General features: G+C 42.1%; 1 protein-coding gene across 7 annotated transcripts; it reads left to right on the plus strand.

Annotated features, from left to right (window-relative positions):
- The first annotated feature begins 1,201 nt into the window (after positions 1-1,201).
- Positions 1,202-23,281, plus strand: LOC125451505 (actin-3-like). 7 transcript variants are annotated; one of them, XM_048528649.2, is made up of 4 exons: positions 1,203-1,349; positions 10,174-10,419; positions 11,687-11,796; positions 18,463-23,281. In XM_048528649.2, exons 3-4 carry the CDS (start codon positions 11,695-11,697, stop codon positions 19,465-19,467), a joined length of 1,107 nt encoding a protein of 368 aa, XP_048384606.1. In that variant the 5' UTR covers positions 1,203-1,349; positions 10,174-10,419; positions 11,687-11,694; the 3' UTR covers positions 19,468-23,281. The 7 variants fall into 7 exon arrangements, with proteins under 7 accessions (XP_048384610.1, XP_048384606.1, XP_048384605.1 ...); XM_048528647.2 differs by lacking the exon at positions 1,203-1,349 and adding an exon at positions 8,317-8,398; XM_048528650.2 differs by lacking the exon at positions 1,203-1,349 and adding an exon at positions 8,776-8,795.
- Positions 23,282-23,845: the final 564 nt, after the last annotated feature.

The following is a 23,845-nucleotide window of genomic DNA, read 5'->3' on the forward strand; positions in this document are numbered from 1 at the left end:
GTTACAGAGAAAGGTGCCAGAGGCAGAGTGGGGCTAGTGGGGAATGTGGATCCGATAAGGGAGTTGCAGAGAGCAGACCCTACGCAAGGCAGATAAGGGTGGGGAGGGAATTATATCTTTGGCTGTGGGGTCGGATTGTAGGTAGCGGAAGTGGTGGAGAATGATATGTTGAATCCGGAGGTTAGTGTGGTGACATGTTCGGATCAGGGGGATTCTGGCTTTGTTTTTGTTGTGGGGAGGGGATGTGAGGGCAGAGGTGCAGAAAATGCAAGAGATGCAGTCAAGAGCATTTTCGACCACCGATGGGGGAAAGTTACAGCCCTTGAAATATGAGGCCGTCTGGATGTTCAGGAGTGGAGCGCCCCATCTTAGGAGCAGACATGGTAGAGGAATTGGCAATAGAGGATGGCATTCTTGCCATGTGACTGAGAGGAGGTGTAGCTGTGGGAGTTGATGGTCTTGGAATAGATGTCAGTTTCGAGGCTGTATCCACCTCTGGTGACCGAGGTCAAGGGAGAAGAGAGAAGTATCCGGGATGGCCCAGGTGAACTTGAGATCGGGGTGAAAGATGTTCGTAAAGCTGATGAACTGTTCAAGCTCCTTGTGGGAGCACGATGTGGCACTAATACAGTCGTTGATGTAATAGAGAAAGAGGTGGGTTTAGGGCCAGTGTAGGTACGGAAGAGGGATTGCTCCACATATCCTACAAAGAGGCAGGCATAGCTTGGGCCCATGCGGGTTCCCATGGGCACCTCTTTTGTCTGTAGGAAGTGGGAAGTGTCCCATTATTAGTCATTTCCACCATCTGTCCTGTCAGATCAAGGGATTGGAAAATTGTCTGTAAATATTCAAACTGGATCTGAACTCATATTTTGTTTCCCTAAATTGAGCACTGAATATTGGCCAGGGAATATATAAACCAGCTGGGATCTTTTGAATCCACCTAAGAAGGTAGGCGGGGCCTGGGTTGAACACTTTGTTTGAAAGGTGACACCCAGTGCAGTGCAAAGGTACCACAGAATAATGTTTATACTAAAGCAACATTGCTATATGGGTTTATTTGGACATTGACGGTTCATAAAAACGAAATTGGAATGATTTCGTCATACAAAGAAATTTTCATTCTGATAAGAGTATTCTAAACACAGTAGAAACTGATATCACTAAGATAAGTATTCAATTGCTTGGCTGCTTTCCTGAGCAGTGGAATGCAGTTATGAAAGAAATACCAACCTTTAAACCTCTCTTTCTTTGCAAACTACAACCCCAACTCCAAAATTCCAAAATTCCTTTCCTCTCCAATTCATTCCTACCTTTCCTGGAGCAAGGCCATCAACCTAGTTAATAAGGTAAGGTTCATTCTAAACTTTCTCTATTGAACATAAGTTTGTTATTAATTTGTTATTATTACTTGAAGTGAGCTTTCTGCTTTAGTATTGAGTGGGTGTTCAGATAAGTGGGGTATGGATGCTAGGGCAGTTGCTTGCTCCTCCTGCAAAATGTGGCAGTTGGGAGATGTGGCGCACGTCTCCGCTGGCTACATCTGCGGGAAGTGCACCCAGCTACAGCTCCTTGAAAACCGTGTTAGGGAAATGGAGCTGGAGCTGGATGAACTACGGATCATTCGGGAGGCAGAGGGGGTAATTGAGAGGAGTTATCGGGAGTTGGTCACTCCTAAGGCTCAGGACGAGGATAGATGGGTTACAGTTAGGGGGAGGAAAGGGGACAGACAGACAGTGCAGAGATCCCCTGTGGGCATTCCCCTCAGCAATAAGTATACCGTTTTGGATACTGCTGGGGGGGTTGACCTACCAGAGGAAAGCCATAGTAGTCAGTTCTCTGGCACTGAGCCTGACACTGTGGCAAAGAAGGGAAGGGGGCAGAATAGAAAAGTACTCGTGGTAGGGGACTCGATAGTTAGGGGAATCGACAGGAGATTTTGTGGGCAAGATCGGGATTCCCGGAAGGTATGTTGCCTCCCTGGTGCCAGGGTCCGGGACGTCTCCGATCGGGTGTATAAAGTTCTGAAAGGGGAGGGTGAACAGCCAGAAATCGTGTTACATATTGGCACAAATGATATAGCCAGAAATAGGTTTGAGGATATAAAAAGTGATTTCAGGGAGTTAGGATGGAAGCTGCAGAGCAGGACGAACAGAGTAGTGTTCTCTGGTTTACTACCGGTGCCACGAGATAGCGAGGTGAGGAACAGGGAGCGGGCGCAGCTGAACACGTGGCTACGCAGCTGGTGTAGGAGGGAGGGTTTCAGATATGTTGATAATTGGGATGCCTTCTGGGGAAGGTGGGACCTGTACAAGAAGGACGGGTTGCATCTGAACTGGAAGGGGACCAATGTCCTGGGTGGAAGGTTTGCTCGAGTAGTTCGAGAGGGTTTAAACTAGTATGGCAGGGGGGTGGGAACCTGAGCTGTATACCAGAGGTGAGCGTTGATGCAGGTGAGGCAGTAGCAAGAGGTAGACCAGCTAGTGGGAAGGATTTTCCTGGGAAGGAACCAAGGGATCGGTTAAAGTGTGTTTGCTTTAATGCAAGGAGTATCAGGAATAAAAGTGATGAACTTAGAGCATGGATCAGTACCTGGTGCTATGATGTTGTGGCCATAACAGAGACATGGGTTTCTCATGGGCTGGAATGGTTGCTGGATATTCCAGGGTTTAGAACATTTAAAAAGAATAGGGAGGGGGGAAAAAGAGGAGGGGGTGTAGCACTACTAATCAGAGAGGGTATCACAGCTACAGAAGCTTCCATTGTCGAGGAAGATCTGCCTACTGAGTCAGTATGGGTGGAAATTAGGAACAGCAAGGGAGTAGTCACCTCGTTAGGGGTTTACTACAGGCCCCCCAATAGCAGCAGGGAGATTGTAGAAAGCATAGGTCGACAGATTTTGGAAAAGTGTGGACGCAGTAGGGTTGTTGTAATGGGTGACTTTAACTTTCCTAATATTGATTGGAACCTCCTTCGAGCAGAAGATTTGAATGGAGCTGTTTTTGTAAGGTGTGTTCAGGAGGGTTTCCTAACGCAGTACGTTGACAGGCCGACGAGGGGAGAGGCCATTCTAGATTTGGTGCTCGGAAACGAGCCGGGGCAGGTATCAGATCTTGTGGTGGGAGAGCATTTTGGTGATAGTGACCATAACACTCTCTCATTCTACATAGCTATGGAGAAGGAGAGGATTAGGCAGAATGGGAGGATATTTAATTGGGGAAGAGGAAACTATGATGCGATTAGACACGAGTTAGGAAGCATGGACTGGGAGCAGTTGTTCCATGGTAAGGGAACTATAGACATGTGGAGATGGTTTAAGGAACAGTTGTTGGGAGTGATGAGTAAATATGTCCCTCTGAGACAGGCAAGACGGGGTAAGATAAAGGAACCTTGGATGACGAGAGCGGTGGAGCTTCTAGTGAAAAGGAAGAAGGTAGCTTACATAAGGTGGAGGAAGCTAGGGTCAAGTTCAGCTAGAGAGGATTACATGCAGGCAAGGAAGGAGCTCAAAAATGGTCTGAGGAGAGCCAGGAGGGGGCACGAGAAAGGCTTGGCAGAAGGAATCCGGGAAAACACAAAGGCATTTTACACTTACGTGAGGAATAAGAGAATGGTCAAAGAAAGAGTAGGGCCGATCAGGGATAGCATAGGGAACTTGTGTGTGGAGCCTGAGGAGGTAGGGGAAGCCCTAAATGAGTTTTTTGCTTCTGTCTTTACGAAAGAAACGACCTGTGTAGTGAATGAAACCTTTGAAGAGCAGGTGTGCATGCTGGAATGGATAGAGATAGAGGAAGCTGATGTACTGAAAATTTTGTCAAACATTAAGATTGACAAGTCGCCAGGCCCGGATCAGATTTGTCCTCGGCTGCTTTGGGAAGCGAGAAATGCAATTGCTTCGCCACTTGCGAAGATCTTTGCATCCTCGCTCTCCACTGGAGTCGTACCTGAGGACTGGAGAGAGGCAAATGTAATTCCTCTCTTCAAGAAAGGAAATAGGGAAATCCCCGGCAATTATAGACCGGTAAGTCTCACGTCTGTCGTCTGCAAGGTGTTAGAAAGGATTCTGAGGGATAAGATTTATGACCATCTGGAAGAGCATGGCTTGATCAAATACAGTCAACACGGCTTTGTGAGGGGTAGGTCATGCCTTACAAACCTTATCGAGTTTTTTGAGGATGTGACTAGTAAGGTTGATGAGGGTCAAGCTGTGGATGTGGTGTATATGGACTTCAGTAAGGCATTTGACAAGGTTCCCCATGGAAGGCTCATTCAGAAGGTCAGGAGGAATGGGATACAGGGGAACTTAGCTGCTTGGATACAGAATTGGCTGGCCAACAGAAGACAGCGAGTGGTAGTAGAAGGAAAATATTCTGCCTGGAAGTCAGTGGTGAGTGGGGTTCCACAGGGCTCTGTCCTTGGGCCTCTACTGTTTGTAATTTTTATTAATGACTTGGACGAGGGAATTGAAGGATGGGTCAGCAAGTTTGCAGACGACACAAAGGTCGGAGGTGTCGTTGACAGTGTAGAGGGCTGTTGTAGGCTGCAGCGGGACATTGACAGGATGCAGAGATGGGCTGAGAGGTGGCAGATGGAGTTCAACCTGGATAAATGCGAGGTGATGCATTTTGGAAGGTCGAATTTGAAAACTGAGTACAGGATTAAGGATAGGATTCTTGGCAGCGTGGAGGAACAGAGGGATCTTGGTGTGCAGATACATAGATCCCTTAAAATGGCCACCCAAGTGGACAGGGTTGTTAAGAAAGCATATGGTGTTTTGGCTTTCATTAACAGGGGGATTGAGTTTAAGAGTCGTGAGATCTTGTTGCAGCTCTATAAAACTTTGGTTAGACCGCACTTGGAATACTGCGTCCAGTTCTGGGCGCCCTATTATAGGAAAGATGTGGATGCTTTGGAGAGGGTTCAGAGGAGGTTTACCAGGATGCTGCCTGGACTGGAGGGCTTATCTTATGAAGAGAGGTTGACTGAGCTCGGTCTCTTTTCATTGGAGAAAAGGAGGAGGAGAGGGGACCTAATTGAGGTATACAAGATAATGAGAGGCATAGATAGAGTCGATAGCCAGAGACTATTTCCCAGGGCAGAAATGGCTAGCACGAGGGGTCATAGTTTTAAGCTGGTTGGTGGAAAGTATAGAGGGGATGTCAGAGGCAGGTTCTTTACGCAGAGAGTTGTGAGAGCATGGAATGCGTTGCCAGCAGCAGTTGTGGAAGCAAGGTCATTGGGGACATTTAAGAGACTGCTGGACATGTATATGGTCACAGAAATTTGAGGGTACATACATGAGGATCAATGGTCGGCACAACATTGTGGGCTGAAGGGCCTGTTCTGTGCTGTACTGTTCTATGTTCTATGTTCTATGTTCTATGTTCTAACTATGTTAAGCCTGTCTACTGCACTTCTGCCCTCATTCATCCTTCTCCCTCTCTGAAACACCAATAGTGTTCACACTGTCCTTACTTTCCACCCGCCAGTCTCTTCATTCAAAGATGATCCTCTGCCATTTCTGTCATCTCCAGCAGGATATAACCTCCAAACATTTTCTGCGCTCCTGCGCTGTCAGCTTTCTGCAGGAAATGTACAATGAACTCTTCCATCACTCCTAAAGCTTATTCACACCGCGTAGCATTTCCCAACTTATTGCAGGTGTGACACTTTCCAATTCACTTCGTTACTGACGTGGATCCCAAACTTCCAGGTGAAGTATTATTTTACTTTGTAGTTCTTCCAATCTAGTCTACTGCTCATAACGAAGTGCCCTTTACATTGGGATGACCAAATGCTGGCTGGGTGACCACTTTGCAGAATCCCTCTACACTCTTCATAGCAAAGACCCCGACCATCCAATCGGTTATTTTAAGAACAAAGAACAAAGAACAAAGAAACCTACAGCACAGAAACAGGCCCTTCGGCCCTCCAAGCCTGCGCCGATCAAGATCCTCTGTCTAACCTGTCATCTATTTTCCAACGATCTGTGTCCATTTGGTCCCCGCCCATCCATGTACCTGTCCAGATATATCTTAAAAGACACTAACGTGTCTGCATCCACCACCTCCGCTGGCAACGCGTTCCAGGCACCCACCACCCTCTGTGTAAAGAACTTTCCACACATATCCCCCTTAAATTTTCCTCCTCTCACTTTGAACTCATGACCCCCAGTCATTGAGTCCCCCACTCTGGGAAAAAGCTTTTTGCTATCCACCCTGTCTACACCCCTCGTGATTTTGTAGACCTCAATCGGGTCCCCCTCAATCTCCGTCTTTCTAATGATTTTAATGAACTACCTTGCTCCCAACCGAACATTTCCAACCTGGGCCTTTTCCAATGAAATTCAATGCAAAATTGAGGAACTACACTCCATTTTTCACTTAGGCATTTTACGGCCTCTAGAACACAATATTAATTCCACAATTTCACAGCATCATACGCCTCCATTTGACTTACATTTCTCACCATTTATTGCCAACTCCACCACATGCCCTGCTACAACTCCCCTCAACAAAGCCATCACTTGTTTATATCTTGCTGACTTTGCTGTCAGCAGATCAAACCAATTTTCTCCTTTTTACAAATATGTTGACACTCACGTTATGTCTCTATCTCTCCTGGACATCTTTGCAGATAGAATGTATACACATTGAAACAGAAACAGAAATTGTTGGCAGAACTTGGTGGGTCTGGTAACATAGAATAGAATCATAGAATCCCCACTGTATGGAAAACAGCCCCTTCGGCCCAACAAGCCCACACAGGCATTCTGAAGACCATCCCACCAAGGCCCATCCTCTAATCCTTTCCTGCATTTCCCATGACTAATGCATCTAATATACACTTCCCTGAACACTATGAATAATTTAGCATGGCCAATGCACTTAACTTGCACATCTTTGCAGGAAGGGAGGAAACCGGAGCTCCCAGTGGAAACCCATGCAGATACGGGAAGAATGTGCAAACTCCACACGGGCAGTTGCCCGAGGCTGGAATTGAACCTGGGTCTCTGGAACTGTGAAGCAGCAGTACTAACCACTGAGCCACTGTGCCCTGTAAAGAGCATAATGGAAGCAGCATTGTGACAATAAAACGTCAACCTGGTGAAGATACACCAGAAGCATCAGAAGCAGTGTTCAATAGCTAGAGTCAAACAAACTGACAGCAAATAAATCAGATCAAAGCCCCATAGGTTTGCCACATCCAGCCATGAACGATGGTGGTAAATTATTGATTACTTCAAATATTCTCATACTAATTGATGGAGATTTTGCAAACATCTCAATTTAAAAGTATGCAGTGCAATATCTACCACAGCCAATTTTTAAGTCCCCACCATTATAGTCATGAGTCTTCGGCCAATTTGATTCATTTCATTTTACATTAAGAAATAGTTGGACATGCCAGTGCAGCAAATACTAAAGGCCCCAATAATATCCTGAAGGGAGTGATGAAATTTCATGCTTCAGGTTTAGCATCATCCCAAACCAGGCTGTTCCTATAAAGCTTCCATAATATTATTATAGCAGCTTTAGTACTGCAACGAGCTCTGCAAGAGCATTATAAAATGAGGTATGACAACTTGGTCAAAGTGAGAGGTTTTAAGTTCTGAAAGATGAAAAATAATCTGGAGAGAAGGAATTCCAGAAGTTGGGCCCAAGTAGCTGAAGGCACAAACACGAGTTGCGAGAAAGATACAATTGGTAATGCAGAAGAGGCTAGTATTAGAGAAGATCAGATTTCGTGACGAGTTGTAGTGCTGGAGGAGATAGGGAGGGGAAACGCTATGGAGGGGTTTGAAAATGAAGGTAAGGATTTAAAATTCAAATGCTGCTTGCCTAAGAGCACAGGGTGATGTGGGAATGGGATGTTCCGCAAGTTAAAACAAATAACAGATCTTTGCTTCCTCAAGTTTACACTGGCATCTACCTGACAAAGTGAAAACACTTGCATCTTGGTTGTGTGTAGAAAAAACAGTGCATAAAGGTTAACAGTTATCTGATAGTGTACGCGCTGGTCAGTCATAAAGTCAAAATTGAGGCCATTCTAAGTATTGAAAAAGCAGTTTCAAACAGAAGTCTAATTTAACAAATAACTTTAAAAATGGCAAAAGAAATTGGAGGTTAGTCAACATTGAACAGAAACTGCAAGTCAGTGGCAGTTGAAAGTCGGGTGTCAATCATTTGTAAGTGATTGTCCAAATAAAGGACAATTGCTGTGAACGGGAAGCTGAGTGAGCCCTTAGAACTTGGGTGTGGCTCAAATGCTGGTCAAATGTGAATTGACGTCATAATAGGAGTTTAAAGGTTGGGAATTTGGTGAGAGTGAGCATTCAACATAGAGAGGGAAGAAGAAGCTGCTTTGCCTTTAATACTTGGAGTGGTTCTAGGTAACGGTAAGGGTTTAATCTAATCTACCTGTAATCTTAAACTAGATCGAGCAAATAGTACAAAATAAGTTAAACTTGGAAGCCAGGTTGATTATGCGCGTGTGCTAAAATTAATTAAATAAAGCAAGACTAGAAAGGGATCCCTGTGCCCGGTGATGTGTCATTACTGCAGTGGGTTATAATTCGTGGCAAGATTACAATTCCAGAAAATGACTTCCTCAATTAATTTGCATCAGGAGTTCAGCACAGAGTTGTTGAACTAGAGTCCAAGGTACCAGTATTGAGAGATATCGGAGAGGAGGAGAGTTAGCCTAAGATAGCATTTTGATTCACGAGTTGGTCACACCCCTTTGGTTTGGATTTTGCATTCTCAAACAGGAGTGTATGATTGTGAATGAGGCAGGTAAGTAAATCCCTGATGTAGTTTCGGAGGAGTTCAGCCTTTGCCTTTAGCCAAAAGGGAGATATCTCGAACCTGTTTCGTGAGGTCAAAGCCTGAGGGTTGAACAATCAAAGCACCATAGTATTAATAAATTAGGTCGTTCATGTGTTTGGAGTTCAAAGTGACGTGGCACTGGGTGAAGAAAATTATAGTCCAGGAGTCTTGCTGTTCTGGGAGTTATGTTGTCTTGCCTGTGCTGGCATAAAGGAGGGCTGGGGAGAGTTTGGTCTGATCAATGTAGGAATCAATGATTTTGGCGGAATAAAGTATAAGGTTCTTCTCAGAATCAGGGCAAAATTAACAAGGGAAATCATAAAGATAATGTGGTAAATACCTGTTTTACTTTGAGGTCAGACATTAAACAGGTCCTTTAATCTTGGAACAGGTTTTGCGGTTGGTGGTAGATTTCCAAAACACTTTGAAAACTGAGGAGAAGCCTGGAGATAGTCAGCGAAATTATTACTCTGGAAAATAGGAATACAGAAACTCATTAGAAATTGACCCAACTGTGCACTATTTGCTGAAAGAACTTTAATTCAAGGGGAATATAATGAGGGAGAAGTATAGGAAAGGAATATAAGTTTCTGTGATACAAGCTACAAGTTCCCAACAAAAAGGAAATAGTTTTTAGTCAATAATGTAGCCAGTGTAGTACTTTGTTACACTAACTTTAAAATGTGAAAGGTTACTGTGCCGTTCTTTCGAACATTAATTTGTACCTTGAATATCTTTCAAAGTCTCTATGGTAATTAGATCAATATATACTTTGTTGAGAAATTAGAATTCCATGAGAAATGTGATCCATTTATGGATAACAAGAGCTTAAGGACAGTATTTTAAAGAATGACGTAGCTTTGTTTTTACCAACAAGGAATCAAAGGTTATGAAGGTAAGTGGAAATATGGAGCAGAGGCCCTCATCAGATTAGCCTTGAACTTGTTCTGTGGCAGAGCTGCCTGTCCCTACTGCATCATAGTTAGATAATAAGGATCACATCAATGAATTACTCTACCATGAACATACTGCTGGTTACCACTAACTAGGGACTGAACTGAACCAGCCATTTAAATACGATGGCTGCAAGAGCAGGTCAGATCCTAGGAATTGAGACATATCGCTCCTCTCCTGTCTCCCCACAGCCTGTCCATCATCTTCAAAACACAAGGCACATACATAATGGAATTCTCTCTACTTATTTTGGTAAATGCAGCTTCAGCAACATCCAGTAAGCTTGACTCTATCTAGGACAAGGCACCTCCCTTGATTGACACCCCACCCACCAGTTTAAATATTCACTGGTTTGCTGTGCTCTAATGTTTTCTGTAACAATGCATTCCAGTATCTCCAAAGCCAGTGACTGTTTTGAAGAACGAGGCCGCCAGGCAAATGGGAGCACCACCATTTGCAAGCCAACCTCCATGCCATGCACCTTGCACAACTGGAAATTGCTGTTCCTTCATTGTCACTGGCTCAGGATTCTGAAACTCCCTACCTGACAGCACTATTGGAGACAACTCAACACGAGAACTGCAATGTTTCGAAAGCATGGCTATCATCACCCTCTCAAGGCCATCAGGGATGGACAGTAAGCACTAGCCTTTCTGGCAACCTTCACTTAGGATTCAACAGTTTGAAAAAAAATCATTCATCTCGTTTACGCTATAGTCCATTAAATTTTCCATATCCGTTTCACTTTCTAAAAGTTATTGTTGACTCTGCTTTCATACCCTTTTGTCCCTGTATTCCAGATCATCATAGCCTCATGGGTCAACTTTTCATTCTCTCACCTCACCATTAGTTCAATACAACACTCCTTGAGCACTATACTGAACTGTCAGAAGTATCATTAACAGATATTACTTTTCTTCTATCTCAGGGAGTTCAAGGTGATGTTCAGTGGAGGTTAATTTGCATTGATTGGGTCGGGAGAGATAGACTCACTAAACAGAGCACACAGCTGGGCTTTGGGCAGAATGGAATTGCAATGCCAAATTGCATTCTCCTGTCCTTATGTTTTAAAAGAATGTATGTTAGATGAGGTTAATGCTGAAAGTCTGTGAGGATGAAAAATTTTTGAAGATGATTGAAACAGTTCCAGAACTTGAGAAGGCCAACCTCTCACTTGTCTGCTTCCTCACCCCCACACATTGATGCTTTATCTTGTACTTTAAACCAAGAATGGTACTTGCACAACTCTGGCTGTGGGTGAAGTATGAGGTAATGGTTCTGACGGGTTACTGTTTGAGATCTACCCAATCTGATGTAATAAAGATTTGTGTGGCAAAAGTCAGAAGATCTTGGGATTTTGTGGGTTGAAATCCGATATCTACAGTTGTCTTAATAAAAATGTCTAATGTACTAACGTAATGTGTACATGTTTGCCATCATGCAATAAACTATATCTTGCTTAAGAGTAGGGCCTCTTATTCAGTCTCACTTGTAGTTTTCTTCTCTTCACTGTAAACCAACAAGTCCTTTTGACCCTGTCAAGGACAGGGGATGATGGCTGCAAGTTACTCTAACCACAAGCTGACAGTGGTTGGCATCACAACACAAACAACAGTGGGTATCTGTTCACACACTGCCCATAGGCTGCTTACTCTTTATCTCTAGTTAAGGCAACTACTTAAGGATTGTAACACTCCTTTATTTAGTTATGTTGACAATAAGTCCTCAACTACAGCTCTCAAACATTGTGTGCAAGGCCCCTCTCTTCACATGCTTATCTAGCCTGGTGTCTTAACTCTTTCTGATGTCAGAATTATATGTATAGTTACATTATCGTGATTTATATAAATCTTATTCTATCACAGTTACCACTTTTTTTAAATTTGTGTTTTTTTTTCACACAGGTTGAGTCATGGCTGTGGTGGTGGACACTGGAACTGGGATGACCAAAGCCGGATTTGCAGGGGATGAATATCCCAGAGCGGTGTTTCCGTCTGTTGTGGGAATGCATCAGGTAACCTTTATAATTTGCTCAAAATCAAAATACATTCAAGAGAACAAATTTCATTTTAAATCTCCTTCTACTTGCTGGTAAATTAAACCATGTTTTCACCGGTGTCCACTCCTTTACCAGAAATATTTATTTGCACCTATGCTACAGGAGACAGCTGATCCGTTCACACAACGGTAAATTAAGGTTGATGAAATGGTGGGGTGTGGGTATTAAAAGGGCTTGGATGATATTTCATGTTGGTTCACAATGTGAGAAATTAGAACACACTAGCTGCTTTCTGATCTGTGTCATCCTGATCTGATGGATGAAGATACTTAGGAAGACAAGTTAGGAGGTTAAAATAGGAAAAGGATATCAGAATATAAAGGATAGAGGTTGGAAAGAGGAGGTGAGATATGCAAAGATAAATGACAGATGGAAACGGAGATTCTAAAAGATAATGTCAGGTTCAAAGATGTTGCCAGTTAAATGTCTGAGTTACAGTATTGCATCCTATGGATGATGTTCCTTCTATATGTTTATTGATTGTACATTGTACAAAATGTGGAGGAATCTTGTACAAAATGCGGAGGAATGGAATTGTGGGAGATATAGCAGTTTGGATTGGAAATTGGCTTGCTGAAAGAAGACAGAGGGTGGTAGTTGATGGGAAATGTTCATCCTGGAGACCAGTTACTAGTGGTGTACCGCAAGGGTCGGTGTTGGGTCCACTGCTGTTTGTCATTTTTATAAATGACCTGGATGAGGGCGTAGAAGGATGGGTTAGTAAACGTGCAGACGACACTAAGGTCGGTGGAGTTGTGGATAGTGACGAAGGATGCTGTAGGTTGCACAGAGACATAGATAAGCTGCAGAGCTGGGCTGAGAGGTGGCAAATGGAGTTTAATGCAGACAAGTGTGAGGTGATGCACTTTGGTAGGAGTAACCGGAAGGCAAAGTACTGGGCTAATGGTAAGATTCTTAGCAGTGTAGATGAGCAGAGAGATCTCGGTGTCCGTGTACACAGATCCTTGAAAGTTGCCACCCAGGTTGACAGGGCTGTTAAGAAGGCATACAGTGTTTTAGCTTTTATTAATAGAGGGATCGAGTTCCGGAACCAAGAGGTTATGGTGAAGCCGTACAAAACTCTGGTGCGGTCGCACTTGGAGTATTGTGTACAGTTCTGGTCACCGCATTATAAGAAGGATGTGGAAGCTTTAGAAAGGGTGCAGAGGAGATTTACGAGGATGTTGCCTGGTATGGAAGGAAGGTCTTACGAGGAAAGGCTGAGAGACTTGAGGCTGTTTTCATTAGAGAGAAGAAGGTTGAGAGGTGACTTAATTGAAACATATAAAATAATCAGAGGGTTAGATAGGGTGGATAGGGAGATGCTTTTTCCTAGGATGGTGATGGCGAGCATGAGGGGGCATAGCTTTAAATTGAGGGGTGAAAGATATAGGACAGATGTCAGAGGTAGTTTCTTTACTCAGAGAGTAGTAAGGGAATGGAACGCTTTGCCTGCAACGGTAGTAGATTCGCCAACTTTAGGTACATTTAAGTCGTCATTGGACAAGCATATGGACGTACATGGAATAGTGTAGGTTAGAAGGACTTGAGATCAGTATGACAGGTCGGCACAACATCAAGGGCTGAAGGGCCTGTACAATGCTGTTATGTTCTACGTTCTATGTTCTAAATGGTTGTTTAAGCCAGTGGATGAGTTCCTGAATAGAGTATTGTTTTAATCAAGAGATGCAGATGTCAACAGCAAGATAAGTTATATTCCTCGTTATTATGATGACCTGACAGATAATTTCAGTGAACAGTTGATTTGGCATGTTATTAGGGAGTCAGCTATAGATTAAAAACATAAGGACAACAGGTTTCCTTCTGTAAGAAAACTAGTGAGCAACTTAAATTTTTATACCAGTCTGAGAGCTTCACGGTCACGTTTTAGCTTTTTACTTCCAACACTGTAAGACAAACCTATAAAGTGGTATGAAAGGTTTCTTCAACTGAATATTGGTGAATGCAATTGAACACACCGCAATCATGAGCAATTCCATTTTTGATCTACTGAGGGAGGGCAACTAATTGAAGGAGCAATAGAGAACTGGGCTTAGAATACTACTTTGATAAACTCCAATGATCTCCTGGCATTAAGGTAATTTGTCTCCAATACCCATAACTGTCTCCCTTTGTGTCAAACACCGTACGACGGAAATTTACAGCACAAAGGAGATCATTTGGCCTATTCTTGCTCAAAATCCCACTTTATGGCTCAAGGGTTGTCAAATAACTTTATAGAGGCCGGTATCCTGTTACCATGCCATCCTTTATTTACACGCGAAGAATCCTTGCCACTGATCTAGCTCTGAGTGAACAGAACCCCTGATACTCCTGTTTACATCTGTCAGCCAGGGCTCCCTGTTTGAACCAGATTAACTGTCTCAAATCAGGGAACCCGTATTCTACGAAATCCACCTGGCCGACCGCATTATAACCACTCTCCGTTGCCATGCTGTAGGTTAGAGCATCATGATTATATCTACATACTTAAATATAATGAGAATTTTTCACTTTATTATCTTTTTGGGCACAGAGTCTAATATATTGTTATATACTATAAATAGCAAAAATCTGTAGAACGCCGAACATTGCTTCTTGCCACTGAGTCAGCTTGCCACTTGACCTTGGATCCCATGAGTTTTTACTTTTCTAACCATTCTGCTGTTTGGGACTTTGATAAAAGCCTTGTTAAAGTTCATGTAGATTACATCAAATATGCATCAAATATCCTCAACAATTCCTCAAATTTTCTTTAAAAAGTCCACATCAACTATTCTTGATGAAGTTATGCTTTTCCTAATAAAATTTTATAATGTCCCTCAAATTTTTCCGATAATTTTCCTGTCACAAAGTTAGCCGACTGCCCAGTAAATGCTTGATCTATGTCTTCCTCTGTATTCAAAGAATTATTATTCAAGGGTGTTGTGGCCTTCTATTTTCAAACAGAGTGGAGAGTGTGGGCATTGATGCGAACTCTCCACTATTTGACCAAATTCTCCCATTTCACACTTCCAAGTGTCTAGCTATGCTCTCGACTCCTCTGCCTTATTCTCTAATCTATGTACATTGAAGGAGATACTACTACTCACCGAACAACCTTCTTGACTATATTCTACAGATCTCTTTCCCTAACATAATTGCTTTCCAATTTTATGCTTTTTATTTCTAGTATTCTTTCCCTCCTTTCTGAATCTGCACTCCAGTTCTGATCCCTTGTGCCAAGTTCATTTAAACTCTCTCCAACAGCACTGATAAACATTCCTGACATGATACTGATGTTGGTTCTGGCACCAGTGATGAGCAAACTATCCAGCTTGTACAGGTCCTACCTTTTTTAAAGTTGGCCTCAATGTTCTTGGAACCTAAAAACCCTCCTCCTGGACCAAATATGCTTTGATTGGCAATGACAACCAATTTCTGTGCTCAGTAGTGCACGGTACTGGGGGTAATGAGGAGGCCACTTCTCTGAAGACTTACTTCTGAATTCCTTTCTTATCTTTGTAAAATCTACCTAATTTCTCTTTCTACCTCTGCTATTGGTACAGATATGAATAGGTATTTCTGGATTCTCATTCTCCCTCCTCAGAATGCCCTATAGCAGCTCAGTGAGATTCCTAACTCTAGAAGTCTGGAAGCAACATACAGCCTGGTGTCAACATCTGCATCCATGTTTGTTCATCTAAATATTGATCCTTCTTCAGTCTTAGTCACCTGACCTTTTCCCTGCCTCTTTGTTCAGTTGAAATACCTGAGGAGAACCACTGTCATCACAATATTTTGGACTGAATATCAGCGAAGGACTGAGGCAGACTTGGTGGAACTACTGCACTATCTGCTTGTCATGCTCTGTCTGTCTGCTGCTCACCCAGTTCCTCTCTTCCTTCACATTGTTAAGGTGGCTTATGGTCACTATGGTGACAACCTTCAGAAATGTATAGTCTATATAGCTGTAAGCCACACAGCTTCATTGCATCTATTGCACCGTCTCTGAAAGCTGGAGTTCAAACTCCTTCAGCTGATGAATCCTTTCTATACTTGTGTTTTCCCTCTGATCCCTGTGGGCCTTTTAACTAGGTCTCCTAGTACAACATTTGTTGACTTATTTGATGTCAAGGGCAGTCATTTTCACCTCACTATTCCTATTTAGTTCTTGAAGTTTGAATATAAACTGATGGAATTATAATTGACTGTGTTGGATTTATTCTTCTTTATATGAGTATTACACTCTCAGGCAATTTTTCACTTTGGGTAGACACCAGTGGTAGCTGCCCTGGAACAATCTGGTTAGCAGCAAGGCCAAATCAGGTAAACAAACCTCAGTATTACGGTAGAGATGTTGTTCAACTTCTTAATCTTAATTGTGTCCAGTTATTTTAGTTACATTGAGAGATTAGAGTGGTTGGGACTGATTTCCTTGTAGGAGGACAATCTGACAATCTGACAGAGGTGCTCAAAATTATTATGGCTCTGGAAACAGTGAATAGGGAAAAGATATCTTCACTGGAAGAAGGATTGAGAATAAAAGGTCACAAATTTAAGATAATTGGTAAATAAAAGCAATGGAGAACAAGAGAATAGTGTATTTCTTCACATAGCAAGTGGTTAAGATGCCAAACTGATGGAGGAAGGTGAGACATTCCAGAGGGAATTGGTTGATAATCTGAAAAGGAAGAAATTTGTGAGTTGCAGGGAGAAGATGAGTGAATGACATGAGGCAAGTTACTTAACTTGGTCACTGGTGGAGAATGACAGGGTAAAATGTCCTCTTTGGTGCTGTAACTATTGTGCATTCTGTTGATTCTTGATGTTGTGTTCAGTGACTCTATACTGGTATCTATGATGGCGAGAACCACAGAGAGAGGCCAAACAGGAGTGTCCACATTCTGGCTGAAGGTGATCACAAACTTTTCAGCCTGGCCTTCCAATGCTAGGAATGACTATAGGTAAAAACAAGGATGGTTCTCAATTGTCCACAGCATTGCTAACCTTATGTGCCAGTTTGACAGAGCTTTCCTCTGATCTATTTGTTGTCAAACTCTTAACTCCGTCCATAGCATGTTATTTTCACTTTGGAATATGAGAACAGTTGGTGGGTATATGTGTTGTGTGTATTGGGTTCCTGCATGCTGTTTGTTGTCCATTGAACTAAGATTCACTATTTAACATTCCAGAACTGGAGAAATGAATGATATAGGCTATAAGGCTACAGATTGTGATGGCTTCTAATTTTGCTGCTGCTGTTTGTTTCCTAGTGCCTCATGGATACACAGTTTTGATAGGCTTTATCTGCCTTTAATCAATGAGACAAATGCAGTGCCTTCTGTATGAAGGAAGGATCTAGTTGCCTTTTTTTAAATTTGTTCATGGGTTGTGGGCATTGCTGGTTAGGCCAGCATTTATTTCTCATTCTTAGTTGCCCTGGAGAAGGTGGTAGAGAGCTGTCTCTTGAACTGCTGCAGTTATTACAGCATAGGTACACCTACAGTTAGTAAGGAAGATTTTCATCCAACAACAGTGAGGGACAGCAATATAGTTCCAAGACAGGATGGTGAGTGGCTTAGAGGGGAACTTATAGGTAGTTGGTGTTCCCACGCATCCGCTGTACTTGTCCTTCTAGGTGCCAGAAGTCATGCATTTGGAAGGTGATATTGAAGGAAGCTTGGTGAGTTATTGCAATGCAGTGTGTAGAGGTACTGCCGTCAATGTGGATTGGTGTTAAAAGGAGTGAATGTTGAAGGGAGTGGATGGAGTGCTAATCAAGGATTCTGTGACAACTTGTCAGCGATACTCTGTTGACCTTAAGCCAATTCAGTAAGTGACGGGTGGGGGGGAAAATAGGAGTTGCTGAAAAAGCTCAGTAGGTCTGGCAGCATTTTTCTTCACAGATGCTGCTAGACCTGCTGAACTTTTCCAGCAACTTCTTTTTTGCTTCTGATTCACAGCATCCACAGTTTTTTTGGTTTTTATTCATTAAGTGAGGCAACTGCCAAGCCACGTTGGATTTGGTGTCATGGTCCCCTATGCTAAGCACATTCTGTTATCCTTCATGTTTTTCAAATGTGGTCAACATGAATCACCAGGTAGGAGAGAGTTACATGATAATCAAAAGTTTTCCATGCTCACAAAACTAGATGAGGGCCAAAGTTAATGGTGAGAATGCCCAGGATCATTTCCCTCCCCACACTCCCCCCTTTGCATCATTGTGCCTCCACCTGTGGTAGGTCTGTTCTGCCCTGTATAGGACATATATGCCTATATAGACCTATACCGGGCCCTATATACCCAGGGATGATTATGGAGGAGTTAAAGGCATTGATTCTTTTGCTAAAACTATTCCACCTGTTGAAAGCTGTTTGCGGACAGGATTTTTTAGCCTGTGTGTGACTTTGTTATGTGCTAATTTGGAAGAAAGGCCATTCTGAAGAAATACAGAAAAAAGGATTAAAAAGATATAGTGGGGCATAAAAGAGAATTATAAATAACAAAGCAAGCCAATGTGAGAATAAACAATAGGGTAAGGGTTAGATGGGTTCAACAGCAGATCGTCTAAAAAGGGAAGATGAATGACAACATAAGGAAAGGCAAAAACAGACAATAATGTTTTCTTTTCTACTTTAGGATGCTGTGCTCAGAACAGACCTAAACAACTACTGTGTTGGGAAAGAAGCCAGAGACAGGCCAGATATTTGGATCTCCAAATACCCAATCAAACATGGGATTGTGACCAACTGGGATGACATGGAGAAGATTTGGCACCACATCTTTAACAATGTGTTGAGAGTTGCTCCAGCAGAACATTCTGTTCTCTTCACGGAGGCACCTCTGAACCCCAAAGCTAACAAAGAGAAGATGGTCCAGATGATGTTTGAGAGTTTTGACGCACCACGAGTCTTTGCTACTGTTCCTGGCTTAGTCTCCATTTATGGAACAGGCCGCGTCAAAGGCCTTGTACTGGACTGTGGTGAGGGTGTGACTGCTGCTTTGTCAGTCAATGAGGGCTATATCATGCCTGAAAGCATTCGACGCCTAAACTTTGCTGGCAGGGAGCTAACTGACAACTTCATGGAGAGTTTGTTGCATCGTGGGTACCACTTCAGCTCGGCTACTGAGAGATTGCTTGCTGAAAATATCAAAGGGAAGCTTTGCCATGTGGCCCTTGATTATGTCCAGGAGATGACAGATGCTACTACATCTTCCACCCTGGACAAAAGCTATGAACTTCCAGATGGTCAAATCCTCACCATCAATAAGGAGTGTTTTCAATGTCCCGAAGCTCTATTTCAACCTTCCTTTTTGGGAATACCATCCGATGGCGTGCACAAGACCGTCAATGACAGCATCGAGGCATGTGAAGATTGTATCAGGAGTGATCTCTACACAAATATTATTCTGGCTGGTGGGTCTACCATGTTTCCAGGCATTGCTGATCGAATTCAGAAAGAAATCACACTCTTGGCTCCAAAAACAATGAAGATTAAAGTCATTACTTCATCGGAAAGGAAGTATTTAGGCTGGATTGGTGCCTCAGTCTTGGCTTCTCTCTCTGCTTTCAAGGAAATGTGTACTACCAAGCAGGAGTATGATGAAGCAGGACCCTCCATTATCCATCGCAAGTGCTTCTAAGTGTTACGGCGGCTTGGGGGCAGAGGGGTGTGGTGAGGAAGATATTAAAAATGTACTTAATGATGTTATTCTCTTCAATTTATGAGTGACATCATGATGATGGTGACCGTGACTCTAATTCTATTTCTGAGTTTCTATGCCTTTGCCTCATTTCACCTACTTTTGAGACAAATCTTTGATTTGACTGCAACAGGCGGGTGAATGATGCTTTGTTGTCTGAACAAACCAATTCCCGATGACCATAATTATGTGAAGTGGCCAATTTCCCAAAGCAATGAATGGCAATCACATAAGATCATGGAATCTGACAGCGCATAAATTATTTGGGCTGTGATAGCTTTGGCAGCTCTTTGAAAGAGCTATTCAATTTAATTCATAGCCCAGATTCTTCCATCTGACACTACAAATTATTCCTTTCTAGTGTATTATCAATTACCTTTAAGAAGTTCCTGTAGAATTTGATTATAAGGAGTGTGTTCTGGATTTTAACAATCCTTTATGGTGAAGAAATTACTGCTCACTTCCCTTTAGATTTTTCTTGTGAATTGAATCTAGAGTTATGACGTCCGGGTACCAGTCCATAGAACATAGAACAGTACAGCACAATACAGGCCCTTTGGCCCATGATGTTGTGCAAAATCAAGGTGGAGGATGTGATCATTGATCCCACTACCTCTCACATGTAAAGTAAATTGCTCTACCGTTTGAACTAATTCCCCACACAAGTCCAATGATGAAGAAAAACATTTAGATCCGAATTTCTGTATGCTCTACCTTTTTATTAGCTTTTTTTTACAAACATATAGTCAAAAAGCTAAGTATTTCATATTCTTTTTAACTGTCTTATCAACTTACATTGCCACATTCAAAGAGTACTCAATCTCTGGTCCAGATGTTCTTGTGCAGCTCTCACAGTGGTGCTTTTTACATTTTGCTGTTTCTGTAGTTGTCCTCTCCGAGTGCATTATATCACATTTGCAACATTGAATTAGATCTGCTGTCTGCATGCTTATTTCATGAGTCTGATGCTGTCCTCCTGAACTATGCTACTTTTCTGCTTTATTATTTACAGTTTTGAGTATTTTATATAGTCTGTGAACTTAGATACGGGAAGGACAATTCTAAAAGGTCAGATCATTCATAGAAAACAAGAAAAACAATGGTTCTCCTGAGGACCCCGCTGTGTGACACACTCAGAAAAGCATTCATTCATCATTTCACTGCACCTCCTATCCCTTAATCAATTTCGTGTGCAAGTTCTCAATAGTAAGGCCACATGTTTCTATTTTCCAAATCGGCTTGTTATGAGCTACTTTATCAACATACTTTTGAATATCCATGTAAAAATTATTTACTGTGCCTTTAATTAACCCTTTTTGTTAGTTTATCAAATAACTTGATCAGATTTATCTTTGAGAAGCAAGGTATACTTTTTTCAAAGGCAATAATTTCTCAGTTTCTAAGGCTTGCTTTAGAATGATCTTTAGTTGTCAGCTTTAGCCATTCAAGATTACTGCAATGGCGAGAAACACATTACAATCATCTATCCAGAGAATATCAATTATGAACTCCCACGATGCTCTCCCATAATATTTTGGAATAATTCCAGGAGTTCTATCTCCACAACACTATCTGGAAATTCTATTATTGATCGCATTACATTTACTGGTTGAAGCCCATGTCCGATTGTTCTACTCCCTGGCATTTTAATTTAAAACAGCTTTTTTCAAATCTCTAGAATCTTCCTTACAACTCTCAGCCCAATACTATGGATCAGTCTCAGGAATTCCTTTGCAGTCTCTGCTGCTTGAGTATCTCATTTTGGTTTTTGATGACTAAAGCTAGGCTTAGTATTTAAGGCTCAGTCTGACCAGAGCTAAGTAAATCTCTGCTATGACTTTCTTCCACCTTTGACTTTTTAATAGCTCTGTTGATTGCTGTTCTACATTAGGTTGAATATATTACAAGTCTCTTCAAACAATTTCAACCTCACTTTTAGCTTTCCAGCATTGCTCATGTTCATGAGCCATGTTCATTTATTATCACTTTCCATTGCAACAAAATATTAAATTGGTAATTTAGTTAAGATACAGCTCAAATTGCAATTGGCTAGTGATGGAGCAATGTTTATTGCTGTAATGAATAACTCTCCATCCTATTAAATTATGGAGGTTGCATTTAAAAATGCTTATGAAACCAGGCCAGGTGATTGTCATGTGGATAAAGAAGGCATATCATCAGTGCTAATGATTAAAGAAAAAGGTACCTGACTCAAATTTCATCTAGCATTATCTCAGATACTTTCACACCATTTCCAAATAGTTCTTTACTTCATCAGCAGTGAGTTGTTATGGTATGCAGCATCTGAAAATGTAACTATCTTAAACTGACTTGCAGAATCTGGGTTCCATATAAAAGTAGGGGTATCGGCATTGAGATTGAGTGCAATCCGCATCAAAGGGGAGTTTCTCCAGCAAAGTCTGTTTTTTTTAAACCTCCAGAATCTGCAGTTCTTTCTTTTATTCCGGTGTTTAACTCACTACTATGTTTCTTTGAGGTATGCCCACCTCAAAGTTTTGCTCCTCTCTCTCTGACAGGATTTTCTTTTAAGGCTCTTGCAAAGATTTATAGCGTGAGTTGTGGATGAAGTTGTTGGTTTGCTCGCGAAGCTGGCTGGTTAATGTACAGATGCTTAATCACCATGCTAGGTAACATCATCAGTGCAGCCTCTGATGAAGTGATGCTGTTCTACTCCACTTGGAATTTATAGGATCCCGTCTGTTAAGTTGGGTTATGTCATTTCTGGATCTGTTCTGTGTGGGTTTGTATATGGGGTCTAATTCCACATATTTGTTGATTTCATTGCGGGTTGAAAACCAGGACTCTAGAAATTCCTGTGTGAGGCCTGTGGTTGGCTTCAGCTAGAATGGTCACATTGTCCCAGTTAAATTGATGGCCTTCATTGTCTGAGTGCACTGAGATGAGAGAAAGTTTGTTGTGTCATTTTACTGTTAGCTGGCGTTCATATATCCCAAAGGCTAGTTTCCTTCCAGTCTGGCCAATGTAATGTTTGCTGCAGTCTTTGCTAGGTATTTTGTAAACTATATTGGTCCTGCATGTCATGGGTGTGGCGTCTTTGGCCTTGTTAGTGTTTGTTGTAGTGTGCTTGTGGGTTTGTTTGCTGCCATGATTCCTAGTGGTCGTAGGAGTGTCGTCAGTTCAGATATGTTCTTGATATAGGATAATGTATCGGGGCATACTTCGTCGCCTTGGCATTGCCTTCTGATATACTCGGTTTAGAACGCCCTATTGGTTATTTGTTCTACCCTGTCACATAGCTTGGTGCACGAACGAACCAAGTTATAAGAGACACACCATTTCATCAACAGCATTTTCACCGGGATCAAACTTATAAGACAACAATTAACTTCCATTTGTAGACGTTAGGGTAGAACAAATGATCAACGGGAAGGCAACCCACACTGACCAAATTCTCAATTTTCACAGCAATCACCCCAATGTTCACAAACAAAACTGTGTTAGGACACTATTCAAATGGGCCACAGCTTACTGCAACATATCAGAACTATGCAGGAAGGAGAAGAGTACCAATATAAGGTCTTTGCTAACAATAGTTATGTCAACAGCTTCATCCACAGGTGCCTGCTAGATAGACAATGCCAAGAGGACACAGTATGCCTAGACGTCTGGTTTTCAACCTGTAATGAAATCACCAAATATGTGAATTAGACCCCATATACAAACCCATGCAGAACAGAACCTGAAATGATACAGCCCAACTTAACAGACCGGATCATATAAATTCCAACAGGAGTAGAACAACATCGCTTCATTGGAGGTCACGCTGATGATGTTACCCTAGCATGGTGTTGAAACGTCTGTACGATAACCAGCTAGTTTGGCGAGCAAACCTAAAGCCTCAGGATTTCCATTCTAATCTTTCTTCTTGTTCACATTACTACTTTCATTTTTGGTCTTAGGATTTGACTTACTCCTTCTCCCCTCCCCCTGCCATTATCATACACAACTCCTTTTCTTTGCTACCATTAATTCTGAAGAGGTGTTACTGAACTTGAAATACTAAATTTGCTTTTTTTCTACAGATGTTGCCAGATCTGCTGGGGTTTCTAACAATTTCTGTTTTTGTTTAAAATGAATCAATCTTTTGGAGAATGGAAAAATGATGTGGAATTTGAAGAATAACTAAGATTCCCAGTTCTAGGAATAAATTAATAACATAAAGCCCGGAACAGTTTTCCATTGCTATTGTTGAAAACAAGTTTCTGGTTATCTCAGCGGCTCAGTGGTTAGCATTGCTGCCTCACAGTGCCAGGGACCTGGGTTCAATCCCCTCCTT

This window comes from Stegostoma tigrinum, chromosome 5, assembly GCF_030684315.1.
Source record: "Stegostoma tigrinum isolate sSteTig4 chromosome 5, sSteTig4.hap1, whole genome shotgun sequence".
Taxonomy (NCBI): Eukaryota; Metazoa; Chordata; class Chondrichthyes; order Orectolobiformes; family Stegostomatidae; genus Stegostoma; species Stegostoma tigrinum.

Bases quoted from the DNA above. Each gene is read 5' to 3' on its own strand.
- LOC125451505 (XM_048528653.2), top strand. From the start codon at position 11,695: ATGGCTGTGGTGGTGGACACTGGAACTGGGATGACCAAAGCCGGATTT. The intron at 11,797-18,462 runs GTAACCTTTATA...TTTCTACTTTAG, and splicing joins CTGTTGTGGGAATGCATCAG to GATGCTGTGCTCAGAACAGA.